The sequence below is a fragment of the Nestor notabilis genome, unplaced genomic scaffold (assembly GCF_000696875.1).
Source record: "Nestor notabilis isolate BGI_N333 unplaced genomic scaffold, ASM69687v1 scaffold15913, whole genome shotgun sequence".
Lineage (NCBI taxonomy): Eukaryota > Metazoa > Chordata > Aves > Psittaciformes > Psittacidae > Nestor > Nestor notabilis.
The window spans coordinates 37,384-52,102 of NW_009922520.1; the positions used below are offsets into that span (position 1 = coordinate 37,384).

Below are 14,719 nucleotides of genomic sequence, written 5' to 3' on the forward strand. Positions count from 1 at the left end.
ACAGTGAAGGCTATAATGATTTTCTGAATTCTATGATGAATTCATAATAGGTTTCCGTGTTTTTTTGAGTTCTATTCTTGGTGGTAGAAAGGTTAATCACATGTAGGCTCTTCCATTCCTCCTAATCTAAGATATAAAACCAGTTGGTTTAACCATGATTTATGAAAGTTATTGTGAAATGTAGATTTAGTATTTGGGAACTTCTTTTATTCTTTGTTATAATGACTGTATTAGAAATATATGTTGTGTATTATATTGTGCAGCGCTTACAGAATATTGGTCGTTGTTTGCTAAAGTAATAAAAAGTTTTGGCTAAATGCAAAGACTTTCATAAGACCGTATTTGTGAAATAAATAGATGTCAATTACAAAATATGGATGAAAATTAGTAGTTATTTCTACTAAACACATTCTAAAAAAACTTTCTGCCACAAACCATATATATCTGGATTTTAGAAAATAAAATACAGAAGTATTGGCACCTACTCTTTAGGAGTATTTGGCTGAGGTTGGTTGTTTTTTGTGGGAGGCGTTTGGTGAGAACAATGAATACAGAATATAGAGTTTTACATTATTAAGTAAAGGTTAAGATAAGATCTTTATAAATCAATCCAAAATATTTTTTATATTGTCTATACAATGATATTATCAGGTACAATGGTATGTATTTGCATATTTACGTTTTTATGTTTGTATTTTAAGTTTAGAAGAACCTACTTGTTAACTGCCATGGTTGGCTCTATTCAGGCTCCACAGTTCAGGCTGGAGATAGATACAACATTTGGCACATGCTCCAAGCTGATGCCGGTTGTTTTTTATAAATTAGTTGTTACAGTTCTTGGATGTCAAGAAAGAGGGCACTAGATGGCAAAATTTCTGCTTGTCTGTTGTATATATAAAGTATGCCCAATCCCTTCACCCACAAATGTACTGACCACATCATACTTAATATTTTTAGATATAAAATGTTCCATGAACTAAGTCCAATAGTGGCATATTTTGTTTGATGTCAGAAGGGCTCATGAAAAGTGACAATGTTACACCACTGCAATTTCTATTGTGTTAGCAACTGGCAGGTGTGAACATTTTCCTTACAGTTTCAGCTCCAGGAAATAGAAACCAGTAAGCCTTTACCTTCATAATAAGCAACATTTCACCATTCATAAAATAGGCATACTTACATGTAAAACATTTTGCTTTTGCACAGTTGCCAAAGGTAATGAAGTTTGGCTTCAATGTAGATTAAACCTCAGACTTTAAATTCTTTTTCAGAATTTCACATTACTAAAGTTTATGATATGTAGCAAGTGTTCTGTTAAAATCTGGCTGATCCCGGATGGGAAAAACCATCAGCCTAAGGGAGATCAGCTTATCTTTGCCCAAATTCTGTGTTTCAGAAGACCTCTAATTTAGTAACATTTGGATAACAAACCTAGAGGCTGGCATAAAGCTCCTCTTGGCACATTTTAAACATCTTTTAGTCTTATAAAAAGAAGCTTGTCCCACTAAGCTGTAGGTTTGTTGGAGCTGCTTAACGGTAGCTGTGCCCTGCAGCTCTCTCAGTGATAAATGAGCCGCTTCAAATAAGTGCAATTGCAGCCAACTGTACAGAAGGAATCATTAAAAAAAAAATTGTACACAGACATTTTTGAAGCTTAGAAATGCACAAAGTATGTTTAACAGAAATATATGCTGCTCCTTTTAATGGAAAAGATTGCTACTGGCTAAGTCTGCCAGCTTCAGTAGGTGTGCCAAAAAGCCAAGGAATCTGGCAGAGTCCATAGATAGCAGTTCCATCTTTCATCTATATTTCTTTTCTGTATTTATCTTGCTTTAGAAAATGCAGAGAATGTCTTTTCCTTCCGACTTGGCACTATTTCTGAACCACAGAAACACGCAATTGTTTAGCTCCTTGCACCAGTCTTATCCTTGTGACTATGTGAAATGTCTCTTTCTAATTTGGCAATAATAAGAAAGAAGAATGTTAAAATATTGTTATCTTTATGGAATAGTATTTTAGCTAAATTGTCAGATATTAAAATTAGTTTTCTTAATTGAGAGATATTTGGCTTAAAGCACAAGAGCAGAATGCCAGGTAATTATTTTTGGCATGCAGCTGATCAAAAATAGTTTCATTCTATGTAAGGAGCTATTCAAAGAAGCTGAATGTAAGAAATATCAAGAACAATATACATACATATATATACACACATACATATGCATATGTATACAGATGTGTAAATAGAGGCTGAATTGTCACTCAGAAGTCCTTAATGTACTGAATTATGCATTCATTGTTGCCATCTATAAAAACTTTTTTTTCCTTCTTCCTGTAGAATTAATCACCCAGTTCAAATTGGCTTCAAGCCCTAGTCATTGTAATCTCTTTTATGTCGCTATTTCAAAGAGCACTCTGCGGCGTCTTTTAAGTAATATGGCCTTTTAAGTAATATGGCACGTCTTACTGCTGTCACTTTCAAGGTAAAGATGCTAAGGAAAAGTCCATTTGCAATGTGTACATTATGGGATGGGTTCTAGTATTAATGTTCCTGGTCAGCGTTCTGTACTTTGGCATAAAGTCTAAAGACCTGACAAGGCTGCCAGGCGGCATGAGGCTGATGAGTATTCTGTCCTGAATTTGCTCTTTGTATCTCTGCACATTATATCTGTGCAATCTGCATAAATCCAACAGCTATTAGACTGGATTAGCTCCATTGCAGAATTCCAAAGAGAGGCACTTGCTAGACTCCAGGGGCATTATAGGCAAATGGGAGTGTGTATGTATCTAAAGAAGGTGTGTCATACTTTTGTACTGGATTTTCTGGACATTCACTGTACAGAGAATATTTTATTAGTCTTTTGCTTCTCAAAGTATTTTGTCTTTTCATCAGTTGTATGGTCTGCTCATGTGCAATAATCCTATTGCTATTTGGAAGTGTGGAATTGACCATGCTTGGATTTTAAAGGAACATTCAAGAGCACTTTTCACCAAAAAAACTTAAACTGTTATGCTATAAGAAGGTGAAGTCCTAGGAAAGATAAATAAGTGGTTTAAAATGAGGAATCACAGTGTAGGAATTAGGATCAAGTTTTGCAGCCAATTTGCCATAAAGTATTCCATAAATGATAATAGGAAGGGTGGTGAGAGGTGAGGTTGCAAACTTTGCTGACGATAAAGTTCTTCATGGTGGTAGGGATGAGAGCCAATTGCAAACTGCAATTCATGATGCTGACCCATGGAGATCAAATCTCCTGTGCAAGTACATCATAACTCAGTGCAAAGGTTTTACCTTTTGTGAAAGCATTGGATTTATTACACTGGGCAGTACAGCATGCTACATGTGCAGCGGGTGCGAGGGGTCTGTCAGTAAATATCTGTTAGAACTGCAAAGATGTCCATGCATTTTGGCAAGGCATTAAAGTCCTCACAAACAATTTGGATTGAAAAAATTTAATGTAACACACAGCTAGGGACACCCTTAAGCCCTGACTTTGATCTTGGGTTTGCTTCTGATCAGTCTCTCTGCTCTTTTTCTCATAGTCCAGAGATTCTCGTAAAAGTTGCATTTGAATGTAGGAGTTACTTATCTTTAGATTTATGTTGACTTCCTGGGGAGTTGGGGGAGAAACTGCTACTCTGTTTAATTCTTCAGCATCACAAATGTATATAAGGGAACTGTATTTTGAGAAACCACTCTGACGAATGCCAATATTCTGCATAAAGGAGAGGATGTTAAGTTCCTTAATTACGTCATGAGTCAAGCATGTGATGCACTGTTTTCCTGAAAAAGTAGCCTCTTTGAGTAGGGAACTGATGAAGAAGAGCATACATTCGCCACGTAGGAGTATTGCTTTATCTTACACCAACTTCCACATCTTGTTATAATTAGGTGGCAGTGGTGTACTCACCCAAGAATGTCCATTGTTGTGAAATAATACTTTGAGTAGCTAGTTAACTAACCTTTCCAACCATTTCATCCTACCTGAGATACAAAGTAACCTCCTTGTTAGAGTATTCATGTTTATTATTTAATATTCCATGTTTAGAGTATTAATTATGGTTCTTTTCACCTTTTGCAGTGGTAGCATTCAGCTAGAAGGCCCACATGATATTTTTGTTTCTATATTAAAGCATAGAGGTGCATGGGTTTAGGAAACTGATTTTCACATCTTCCCCCGCATGCTTTAACCAGCTTCAGAGCTTTTATACATGTGCTACAACCTCCACTTGCCCAAACACAACTATAACCTTGTTTTTATAAAGCTAAAAAAGCACCAGCAAACGAATAAGCCAAAAACATTCCCAAAACTTGAAGCTTGGAACTAAAGTTGAGCAATTACTCAATAAAAAAGATGAGGAACAGACTTAAATCAGAGGAAATTTTTACATATAACTTCTTCTAGTTAATAAGGAAGCAGATCAACGTCTCCAGTATTTCCTGGCTGACATACACAAGTCAGGCAGGCAGGTATTATTATTACTTGCTTGCAGGCTACACAGTGTCTTTAGAAATCTCTGATCTCATAAAGCTTCTGAAATCCAGCAGCAGTTGTGGCCAAAGTGAGTCCTTGAGCGATTTTGTGGAGGCATTTTGCTTATTTAAAAAAAAAAATGAAGAAACATAAAAATTAAAATATCTAACTACTCTATAGAGAACTCCATGCAAATCACAAATGCTTTGGATGACTATGACCTGAATGGAGTACTAATTCAAGCCACCCCTCATGTTTTAATCAACAAAACCCAAAGCATTTCTCTGTCACAGTAAGTGTGTGTGAAATGTTTCTCCACAACACCGGCTTTAGGAAAGCACAGAAATTTCCATTACTAGTAAATATACTTTATGACCACTGTATCAGGCTCTGTTCATAAAGAAATGCTCAAGTGAGTCAGATATTTGGGTCGATTATAGGAAGTTGACTCATCAGTATAAAATAATTTATTTCTTATGTTTTTCTCTATTAAGAAAAAACAAGCAGTTTGACAATCTTGAAAAGTAACTTCCACTAACAAATATGAATTAATTTGTGGATTATACACAGATCTTTGCCCATGAACAGCCCCAGCTCATTTCTTGCTTCATCACATTCAGATTTTCATATTTGTATGACTAAATCTGAGCTGTGTTCATACCATCTATACATTTATTTATACTATATTCTAATTGAACATTTCCTAGTACATTTACTAGTTTAAAAACAGACTATAAGTTGAACAATACCACTCACTCATCTTTCAGTTTATGTAAATATATGCACTGTTGCCACCCACAGATCTAAACCCATGAGATTATAGATCAGTCTTCTTGCATGCCACAAAAAAAACCCCAAACCAACAACCAGCTTTAAAATACCCTGACTCCTTATTTGAAATAAATGCTGTTGTATAGATCTACAGTGAGAACATCCTGCTTCTATCTGTAGACTTTGATATGTAATGTTTAGTAGCAAAAGCACCCCACTGGTTTTGATTATAAATTATCATATGTAGGCAAACAGACACACATTTGGACCATTGGACCTAAAGCTGTATTAACTTTAAAGATCAAAATCTGTACTTGGTATTTAATACAGAAGAGAGTTCGAAGTCACTTCACACATACCAGTAGATCTAACATACTTTTAACATACCAGTACAGTCAGGTTTTGTACCTTGTTCTCAGGATAAGATGCATTGCAAGATTTGTCACTAGTCTGGGAACCATGGCATCTCTTTGCTGCAGTTCAGTGTTCTCTTCAAAGACAGACACGTTATAGTGTGTTTCAGGAATATCAGACAAAGCAGAAGAAAACCATACTGTTTTCATGGTAGTGCTGAGACATCAAGCAGAACCCTTCAGTATGTGAGGGTTAACAGACATCTTAAACCTCCTTTTTTCCTCTGACTTGCTGCTGATAGTTTGTGTGCAACTGCCCCTTCTTAACTTTTGTATAATATTCATATGACTGCAAGAGAAAGACAGAAAGACAGAATGATAGTATTCATATTGATAGTAATGTTAACAAATTCAGGAAACCAAAACAGAATTACCAATTCTTTCTCAATTTCCTACACTACCTCTCAGTAAAAAAAGGAGAGGCAAGGTAAAAGCCATGCCTCTCTAAAATGAAGTAGAAAGCAAAGTGTGAAAAAGGAGACAGAAATATAAAGAGGAAAGATTGAACAGGCTCCCCAACATGTTATTGGGTCAAAACAAATTGTGAAAGGAAAGGAACATCCATGACACATTTACTGTTTTGAATGTCTACTATGTGCAGTAAGTAAGCAGGCTCCTGTTTTAATCCTAATAAAATTAATTGATAGTGAATTGGAAAAAATCTTTTTAAAAATGTCATTCCATTGACATTACAAAAAAAAGTTCCTCATTCTCTCTATCCCACCAAAAGCCTTTTATATGTTAATCTTCTTTTGAAAACTACAATGAAATTAAAATAGAGAAAGTGGTTCGAATAAAAGTGTGCTGTAATACGCTGGGCTTCATCACTTCTGGATTATTAGATCTGCCTGTTGCTCTTTGTGGGAGGAATGTCCTATCCCATAAGACCTTTTGTACATTGGAATGTTCATGATGGTTGAATTCTTTCTTACTATCACACCAAACATCTTACAGCTGAATGTAGATTTGAACTTTAAGGACTCCAATTGGTTACATGTAACTGTACCTTTTAAAGATTAGAAATACTTTTGATTACGAGTTTCATTTAGCTACATTATCGTTGTACGGTATTTTATATTTAGTTAGATTTACATCTGAAAATGTTGTAAATATCCCCTCAAGTCCTATAAGTAATGCCTTGAGATGGGATAACCCTTAAACTTAGTGTATTTTAAAGTGGCCTGCAAGTTTACATTTTTTATACTATTTTATATTTCACCATTTAGAATTCTGTTAACTTTCTCCTTGTCATTGATATTCAGAGTTCTTTGCCCATTTATTATGTTTTTGCATAGAAGGGCCATATTTTAAACTTTAAATCTATCATGGCGTGAAATCAGTTTAAGTTCACCAAAACTGCTTATTCTGAAGAAATAGTAAACATTTCATGGTAAGGCACCACTAATCGTATGTTCAGTATATTTCACTGACTCTACCAAGTCCTACTCTTCTTTCTCTCTTGTTTCCCAGCATTTTGTGGGATTCAGCTTACCAACAGCTGTTTCATCACATAGGAAGAAGTAACAACTTGCTGAGAGCAAGTCACCTGTCCTGAGATAGGTGAGATGGTTTAATATCCAGAAGCGCACCACAAACTGCAGATAAGTTTCTTCTCATCCTAATGTGTCCTGCACCTGTTTACAGGAAGAGCATAGGTTTGCCTGCCCCTATGCTCTTCCACTGGTTTTTCCAACGGAGAAAGGGAAGGATCAGAGGCAGCTCCTGAGCAGCCTGCTCATCACCACCATAATCAGGTGTACCTTAGCCTAAGCTTTGTACCTCTTCATGGCCAAAGCTGCACTTGAGTGACTCCAAAGGTTGTTACCCTTTTTCCATGGCTGCCAGAATGGAGATGTGTTTCATGGGAGAGAGAAGAAGACAGACAGAAATAAGAGAGGAAAGGAAAAGAGGGCAGGTTCAACCTTCCTAGGATTTCCCCCACCCCAGAGAGAGAGATTCAGCTCCCACCTCTTTACATGCAGAGTGAGTGCACTGGGCTACACCAAGGGTTTCTCTGACTTCAGTCCCAGAGAGGAGAGACCTTATACAAGATGGAATCAGCACAGCAAGTGAGTGGCCACTCACATTTATAGTGAGGGGCCTTGCCCATCTTTTGCCTTTACTGGATTTTCTTAGTACTGGATTTTGTATGTCTGATCGGTCAGAATGTTCCCTGACATACAGGACTTTATATGTAAAATCTATTCTCTTTGTGCACCTGTGAAAATTAACAGAAAATACCCAGAACTTAGACGAGCATCTTCTTAAGAGGCTGTGCAAGTACATGCTGTCTTACCCTTTCACTCAGCTGAAAGAGGAAATCAGGAAATTGGCCTGAATTTTACTTGAGAAACAGTGACTTAGCTTAACCTTCATTATGCTTTTATTGTGGAGTGTGTTTTATTATTTATAATTTAATTTTATGAGAATAGGAATATGTGTAACATAACACTCAAACTAGGTGCTTTAATATTTTCCATTATGCAATATGGTGTTGAAAGTTAGAAAATGCTGGCTGGATCTAGACTGATACTTTCTTGGATAAGCTTCTACCATATGCTTTTATTTAAAGTATTTTTTTCTTTTAGGTTAGATTTATAAAAAGCATGTGAAAAATGTCTTTTTTGGAAAAGAAGTGTTACACAATTAGAAAATCACAGTGTTAGAAAGTTAGCATCCTTTAGGAAATGTTGCATGTAAAAGAAGTCAGGTACTAAAGCTAAATTTAAAAACAAATGGCAAGTCCTACCACCGACTGGAAATGCTATGTCAATCTACAAAATGTTGTATTGAAGTAAATGCCTTTAGTTCCAGGAATTTTAAGCTCTGTGTGAACTCTGACTAGCTTCCCAGTATAGATATGAATCTCATCGAAGGAGTTTGTCCATATTTCCTTCTGATTAGAAAAAATCAAAAAAAATCTGTTTTACAGGACAGAAGACCTAAAGAAGCCAGAAAAAAAAGCATTAATTTTTTACAGTTATTCTTTATTCATTATTTGCTTTCATGTTCACAGGACTCCAGAGTATTTAATAGGCTGATGTTTTATCTGTTTTGTATGAGCAAGTGAGTCTCTTTCCAGCAGGATTGTTCAACACTTTCCACTGTTTTGGAAAACTTGTTGTAGACACATCACATGATTAACCTTTTATTTAAAGATTAATACATGCAAAGTATATTCTTTCTGAAAACATCACTTCCTATGTTTCCTGCTTCCCGCCTCTGAGTCTGGAAGCTGCAATGACTGACTAAAAGAAAGTGGGTACTTACACATTATTGTAACCAGTACATGGAGCATCTCTGCCACCTGAGATTTTGTCAGATTCAGGATTTGTTGGTTGTCTACACTTTTTCTGCTTTCAAATCTTCTTGTGCTACTTCTTTCCTAGAAGTGAAAAAATCTAGAAAGAATTACTATCCCCTTTTTACTACTCTTCTTACTCATCCAGGGATCCACACCATTTTGGAATGACACTTTTACAAGTTCTTATGTTGCTGTTTGTGTTATCTTGTTTGAAATAACATTTTCAATTGGTTATTTTGTGACAGTAAGGATACTATGTGGAAGGAAGCTGTGCTTCCAGACAGTGGGAGATGGCATCATTCATGATACACGACTGTGCAAGCAAATATTATGGTTTATCTCCTCACCTCTTACTACTGTCCTGAGGCACAAAAGACTTTCTGATTTCGTTACACCTTTGGCATGCCAGAGAGTGTAAAACAGTAAGAGTTTGCAGATAGTCTCTTCAGAGCAGCAATTCCTCCTCCCAGTCTGGGGCGCTACAGACTGGTCAGCATGTGGGGAAATTAGGGACGAGTCCCTTCGGAACACATTTCTGTGCATAAGAAGGAAATTATTTGGAACAGTGAACTGGTCGCCCTCCATGTGTCTAAGTTTGTAGATGAGAGGAGAGCAGTGGATGTCCTCTACCTTGGCTTTAGCAAGGTTTTCAAAACTGTTTCCCACAGCATACTTTGGTCCAGGTTACAACGTTGTAGAGTCTAGATGTGTGAACCACCAAATGGATTAAAACTGGTTGGATGATCCAGCTGAGAGGGTAGTAGTTAATGGATTGTATTCTACCTGGAGGCTGGTGACAAGGGGAGTTGCTGAAGGGCTCTGGGAAGTCAAGGAGGCTGAAGGACAAGGAGGTCAGTCGTCAAAAAGATGGAGCTAAGCTTTTCACAGTGGTGTGTGGGAAGAGGATGAGAGACAACAGGCATAAACTGAAATAATAGTAACTGTGTGCAGGGTCTATGAGGACAGTCAAACACTGCAAACACTGCCCAAAGAGGTTGTGCCATCTTCATCGTTGGAGGTTTTGAAGGTGAGGCTGAATAAAACTGTGAGCAACCTCATCTAACCTCATAGTTGATTCTGCTTTGAGCATGACATTGGACTAGAGACCTCCTGAGACCCCTTCCCTTCTGAATTATTCTATGATTGTGCAATCTTAATATAGTATCAGAGTTCTGTGCTATTTTGAAGCTGGGATAGTAATAGCAAAATCTTAATTGTTCTGAATATTTAAATGATCTGGCTGTGCATTGCTCTTGCTTTTGGAACCCAGAAATGCTACATATGCTCTGTACGTTCTCCAAACAGCTTGTATTTGTGCTTATTTGCTGGTATGACGTGCTAACTGTGCAAAAAATTTTGGATTCTTGCCTTAGAATATAGATACCTGCCAACAGAAAATGAAGGCTACACAGTGCTGCAAATGCTTTCTCTGTCTATGGAAAATGCCTCATATGTGCCAGAAAGAAGCATTTATACCACATGCGTTTTACTGCTTCACACATCTGTTAACATTTACATGTGTCAGCAAACAATACCTGAACAGTAAAAGGAAGGGATACATGAAGTTGAAGGACATTGCATCAAGAAAAAGGATATGTCATATTGTATTGGTGCATTGGAATAAAAAAGAAGATTTCTCAGACTTGTCAAATGTTTCTTATATATGGATATAGGCTGTGTATGCTGTCTATGAATACATTTCCATACCTGAGCTGCATGACCCAAATTGCTAGTAAATTGAACTGAACCCATGAAAGGGTCAAGGAGTGGCAGTCAGGAAGTGAAAGAATTATATCTTTCTTGGTATATACAAAAAGAACAAAATTTTATTATCATTTAAGGCAGGATTTATATAAAAATCTTCAAAGTTAGATTCCTAAGTATGGAATTACCTACTTATATTGAAATATTTTGCATTCTCAATAATCTTCTCTTCAGCTGTCTTTTTGTTAGCACAAAAGGAGTAGGTTAACTGACGAATGTTGCTGTATATCCTCAGTCCTTAGAGGCAGCTACTGTACTGGACTGTGTTTCCAAGAATATTTCTTTGAAGTCATATTGTGCATATTGTGCAAATCCTGAGATGCAGTGTAGTACAGGATTTTGTATGACGTGGCGGTTCTTAAAGATGTTACCTCTGGCAAGTGTTTTAGAAGAAAAACAAATTAGAGAGCAACTGATCCTTATCTCCGGAACTCAGAAGGAGAACAATCAGTATTTGATACCTTTCTAAAAATTGCTGTTTGCATTGGTTGCATTAGTACCAGTAATTCTTCAGGCACCTATTTGGTAATTTTGAGCCAGTGTCATGTATGCTCTTCTTTGATATTTAACCATGATTTTCCAAAATACACCTGCAACAAAAAGCACAGTCCCTCCCCTACAGCCATTGTCATTGCTTAATGTTGAGCTCTGCATGGAAAGTGACAAAAAAATACCTATTTTCCTAAGTCTTCTGAGTCTAGAAAGAAGTAGTGTCTGAAAGAAGAAATGAATAACTTTAAATTGAGCCCTACCTAACATGTAGTCATTATTAAGGCAAAGGTCTATCTTTGGGTTTTGCTGTATTTCTGATAGATAATGTATCTTCAAACCATTATTTTTGTGATGAACTTCCACTCTTATGCGTTGGTAACAAGTCTTACACTGAAATTAGTCTGAAAGTTTGACTTCCACACTCAGTACACTGAAAAAAACCTTCCATTAGGTCTGTGAAGATGCAGTGAATAATCACATAAGGCATATAGTTTCTTTGCCCCCAGACTTGAAACTTATGGCTTTACCAAAACCACTGTATGAACAGTATGTACATACATACTTTAGGTTTTGATTCAGGGATGTGAAGGATCTATACCAGTTTTATTGTGCAAATTATACAAGAAAGTTGTGAGGCACCCAAAGAAGCACTTTATAGTCTAAGCTGATAAGAAATCAGCTGGTGGGAAATAACAAGGAAGAAAGATCGTCATCCAGCAATATTTCTTAACAAAAAAAAAAAAGGTTAAACATCTAATAAGACTTGCATTCTAGCCTTTGTGCTTTGTAGAGCAGCTTTATCACTACACAGAGACGTGCTCCTTGGTCTTGCTTCCAGTTGAAGTCAGTTGAAGTCTTGCTTCCACTGACTTCTCTGGTTGCTGACCCTGGCCCAGATTTTGCACACAAATAAAGAACATAAAGCTTTCTCATATCGTTTCCTCTCATGTAGTTTTAACTCTGGCATATCCTTTTAGAAATGTTCATACCGTAAGAGTTCTTATTTAGATACTTGTACATAGACATAGAATCATGGAATCATAGAATAGTTCAGGTTGAAAGAGACCTATAAAGATCATCTAGTCCAACCCTCCTGCAATGAGCAGGGACATCTTCAACTATATCAGGTTGCTGAGAACCACATACCTGATTACAGTAATGGAAATTATAGGAAGAAGAATTGCTAGAAAAATTTATAGTTGATACTTAATTTACATACTACTCTTCTGACATATTTCACGCCTATCACAAGCATTCTTAAAAGTTACATGTAGGGGTCAAAGGGTGAAAGGTGACTGGCAAGATGTTTGTTTTGTACATTTGGCTAACACAAATACTTCCTCAAGTATAAAATGCTTTGATCTCTCTAAGTGAATGCCATATGTGTGCAGCTGTGGCCCATGCCTCACAATTGCTGGAAGGTTAGAAAAAGGTAGCATACGAATTTGATGTCTGCATTCAATTTATGCTTTTATATTTAGCAGTTCATAATTTTGTGTAATATTTTAGCTGTATAAAAAATATGCACCAGAGTTGAGTGATAACAGATTTCTCTGCGGTTTGACTCAACATTGTTTGGGTGAACACAGAATCTGAAGTATTGCAGACTGAAAATATAGGTTTTAATTAGAGCTGTCTGAGCTTCAAAATACCTGAACACACATTAGGCTTGGCAGATTTTCAGAGATCTGAGGATTGCATGGAGCTGATTTAAGCTAAGCAAGAGTGTTCTGTTTTCCAACATATATTGCATTTGCAGTTGCATCACTGACTTGCAACACACTGAACAAGTGAAAGCAAAAAACATTATTAATGGTTTTCTGATATGCAAAAATGTTTTATCATCAGGGCTTGTCTTATGTCATACTTGTGTTGAGCAGCACCTTGCTCCAAGGGAATTTCCACTGGAAAAAAATTGAATTACTTCCAGAATAAAGGACTAGAACACATGACTGAAAAGCTGAATCAGCTCCAAAAGTTTGGCGCCTTTCTTGAGCTTTTGCTTTTTACTTTTATGTGCAAATGTGTAGGACTGATATACTCAGATCTGTATCCCTCAAGCACTTTAATGTGAGTGGTTTGCTGTGACGATAAAGAAACCTGCTGCAGTCAATGGGACACGAGAGTCCATTCATGTGGATGCAGTTTCATGATCAAGGCTAAAAAAAAAAGCATGGCTTTGTTTATTAAAACTCTTGAGCATGTACAAATATACTCGTATACCTTGGGGGAAACCCATGATTTCAAATAAAGCATATGCAATTTCTACTTACAAGAAAAAGTCCAAGTCACAACCAATAGGCAGGCATGATGCAATAAACAGAAAAGCAGACATGAAAATATAAACTGACAGGTACAGATAGGATAAAATATAAAGCAGTGTGCACTATATGTATATTGATGCATATATGTATACAAAAGTATATATATATGATTGATAATATATATATTGATACATATATGTATACAAAGTATACATATATATACTTATACAAGTATACATACATATATAATAGTGATGTTAATATGAATTTTAGAATTCTATTATGTGTGTGGCTAAATTCATGCCATTGTTCTAGATACGATTTGCATGTTATTTAGATAATAGCACACCTATTTGTTTTTCTTACACTGTGTCTCTTTTGTATTTTTGCTAGCTCCTACTGCCTATGGTAGGCTCCACAGATGAAACTCTGCAGGAGGCAGCAGCTGGTTGCATAGCAAACATTCGCAGATTGGCTCTAGCAACAGAAAAAGCAAAGTATGGATGATGCTCTAGCAGCTTTTACCAACACACTCATTTTGGAATACGGCTACATTTAAATAGATGATTACTCCTTCTAGCATCTGTATTTCACAGCAAAGCTCATTTATATGAGGATAATTTAATAACAAGAATAATTGGAAAATTATGTTTGTTTTCACATTGCTTGTTTGTCACACAGCTTTTATAAAACACACCTAGTTTTGCGTGGTTGATAGTATTACATCTTTCAAAAGACTATTGGTTAAGATATGGCAAAGACTTTTCTACGATTAATACTCTTGTATTTGAAATTCATTGTAGATATAAATGGTTTTGCTTATCTGTGACACTACAATAAATTTTCTTTCACTATGTGTGTGGTTGTGCAGTGATTTATGAATGTCTTCAACAATTCCCTTCGTGCTAAACTTGTCCAATCATCCTGTCATTATGTTTTTGCCTGTTTGATCACTTGCAATTCACAGGAGAGGACAAAAGGCAGATACATCAATCTCGCATCTGGCATTATATAAGGGCTGCAAACAGCTGTAGCAGTAGACATCACTCCAAATTTCCTGCCTCTACCAACATCAGACAAAATGGTGCTTAATTTTATAAGTAGCTGGTGAAATGTGTTTTAATTAACATGGCATTTAACTCAAATTAAAATCTACCAGCTGTAAATAAAATGTAGGGTATTACATTTACATTTGCACGTTATCTTACTGTGTTTCTTTTCATTTTTAAACTGAGGACA

The 14,719-nt window shown here is 36.3% G+C and overlaps 1 protein-coding gene across 1 annotated transcript in view; it reads left to right on the forward strand.

The window, feature by feature from the left end:
- Nucleotides 1–13,987, forward strand: part of ARMC4 (armadillo repeat containing 4) — a 48,776-nt gene extending 34,789 nt beyond the window's left edge. Inside the window, exon 10 of the mRNA XM_010011657.1 lies at nt 13,874–13,987. Coding sequence (XP_010009959.1) covers nt 13,874–13,987 — 114 coding nt within the window. The remainder of the gene's footprint in view (nt 1–13,873) is intronic.
- Nucleotides 13,988–14,719: the final 732 nt, after the last annotated feature.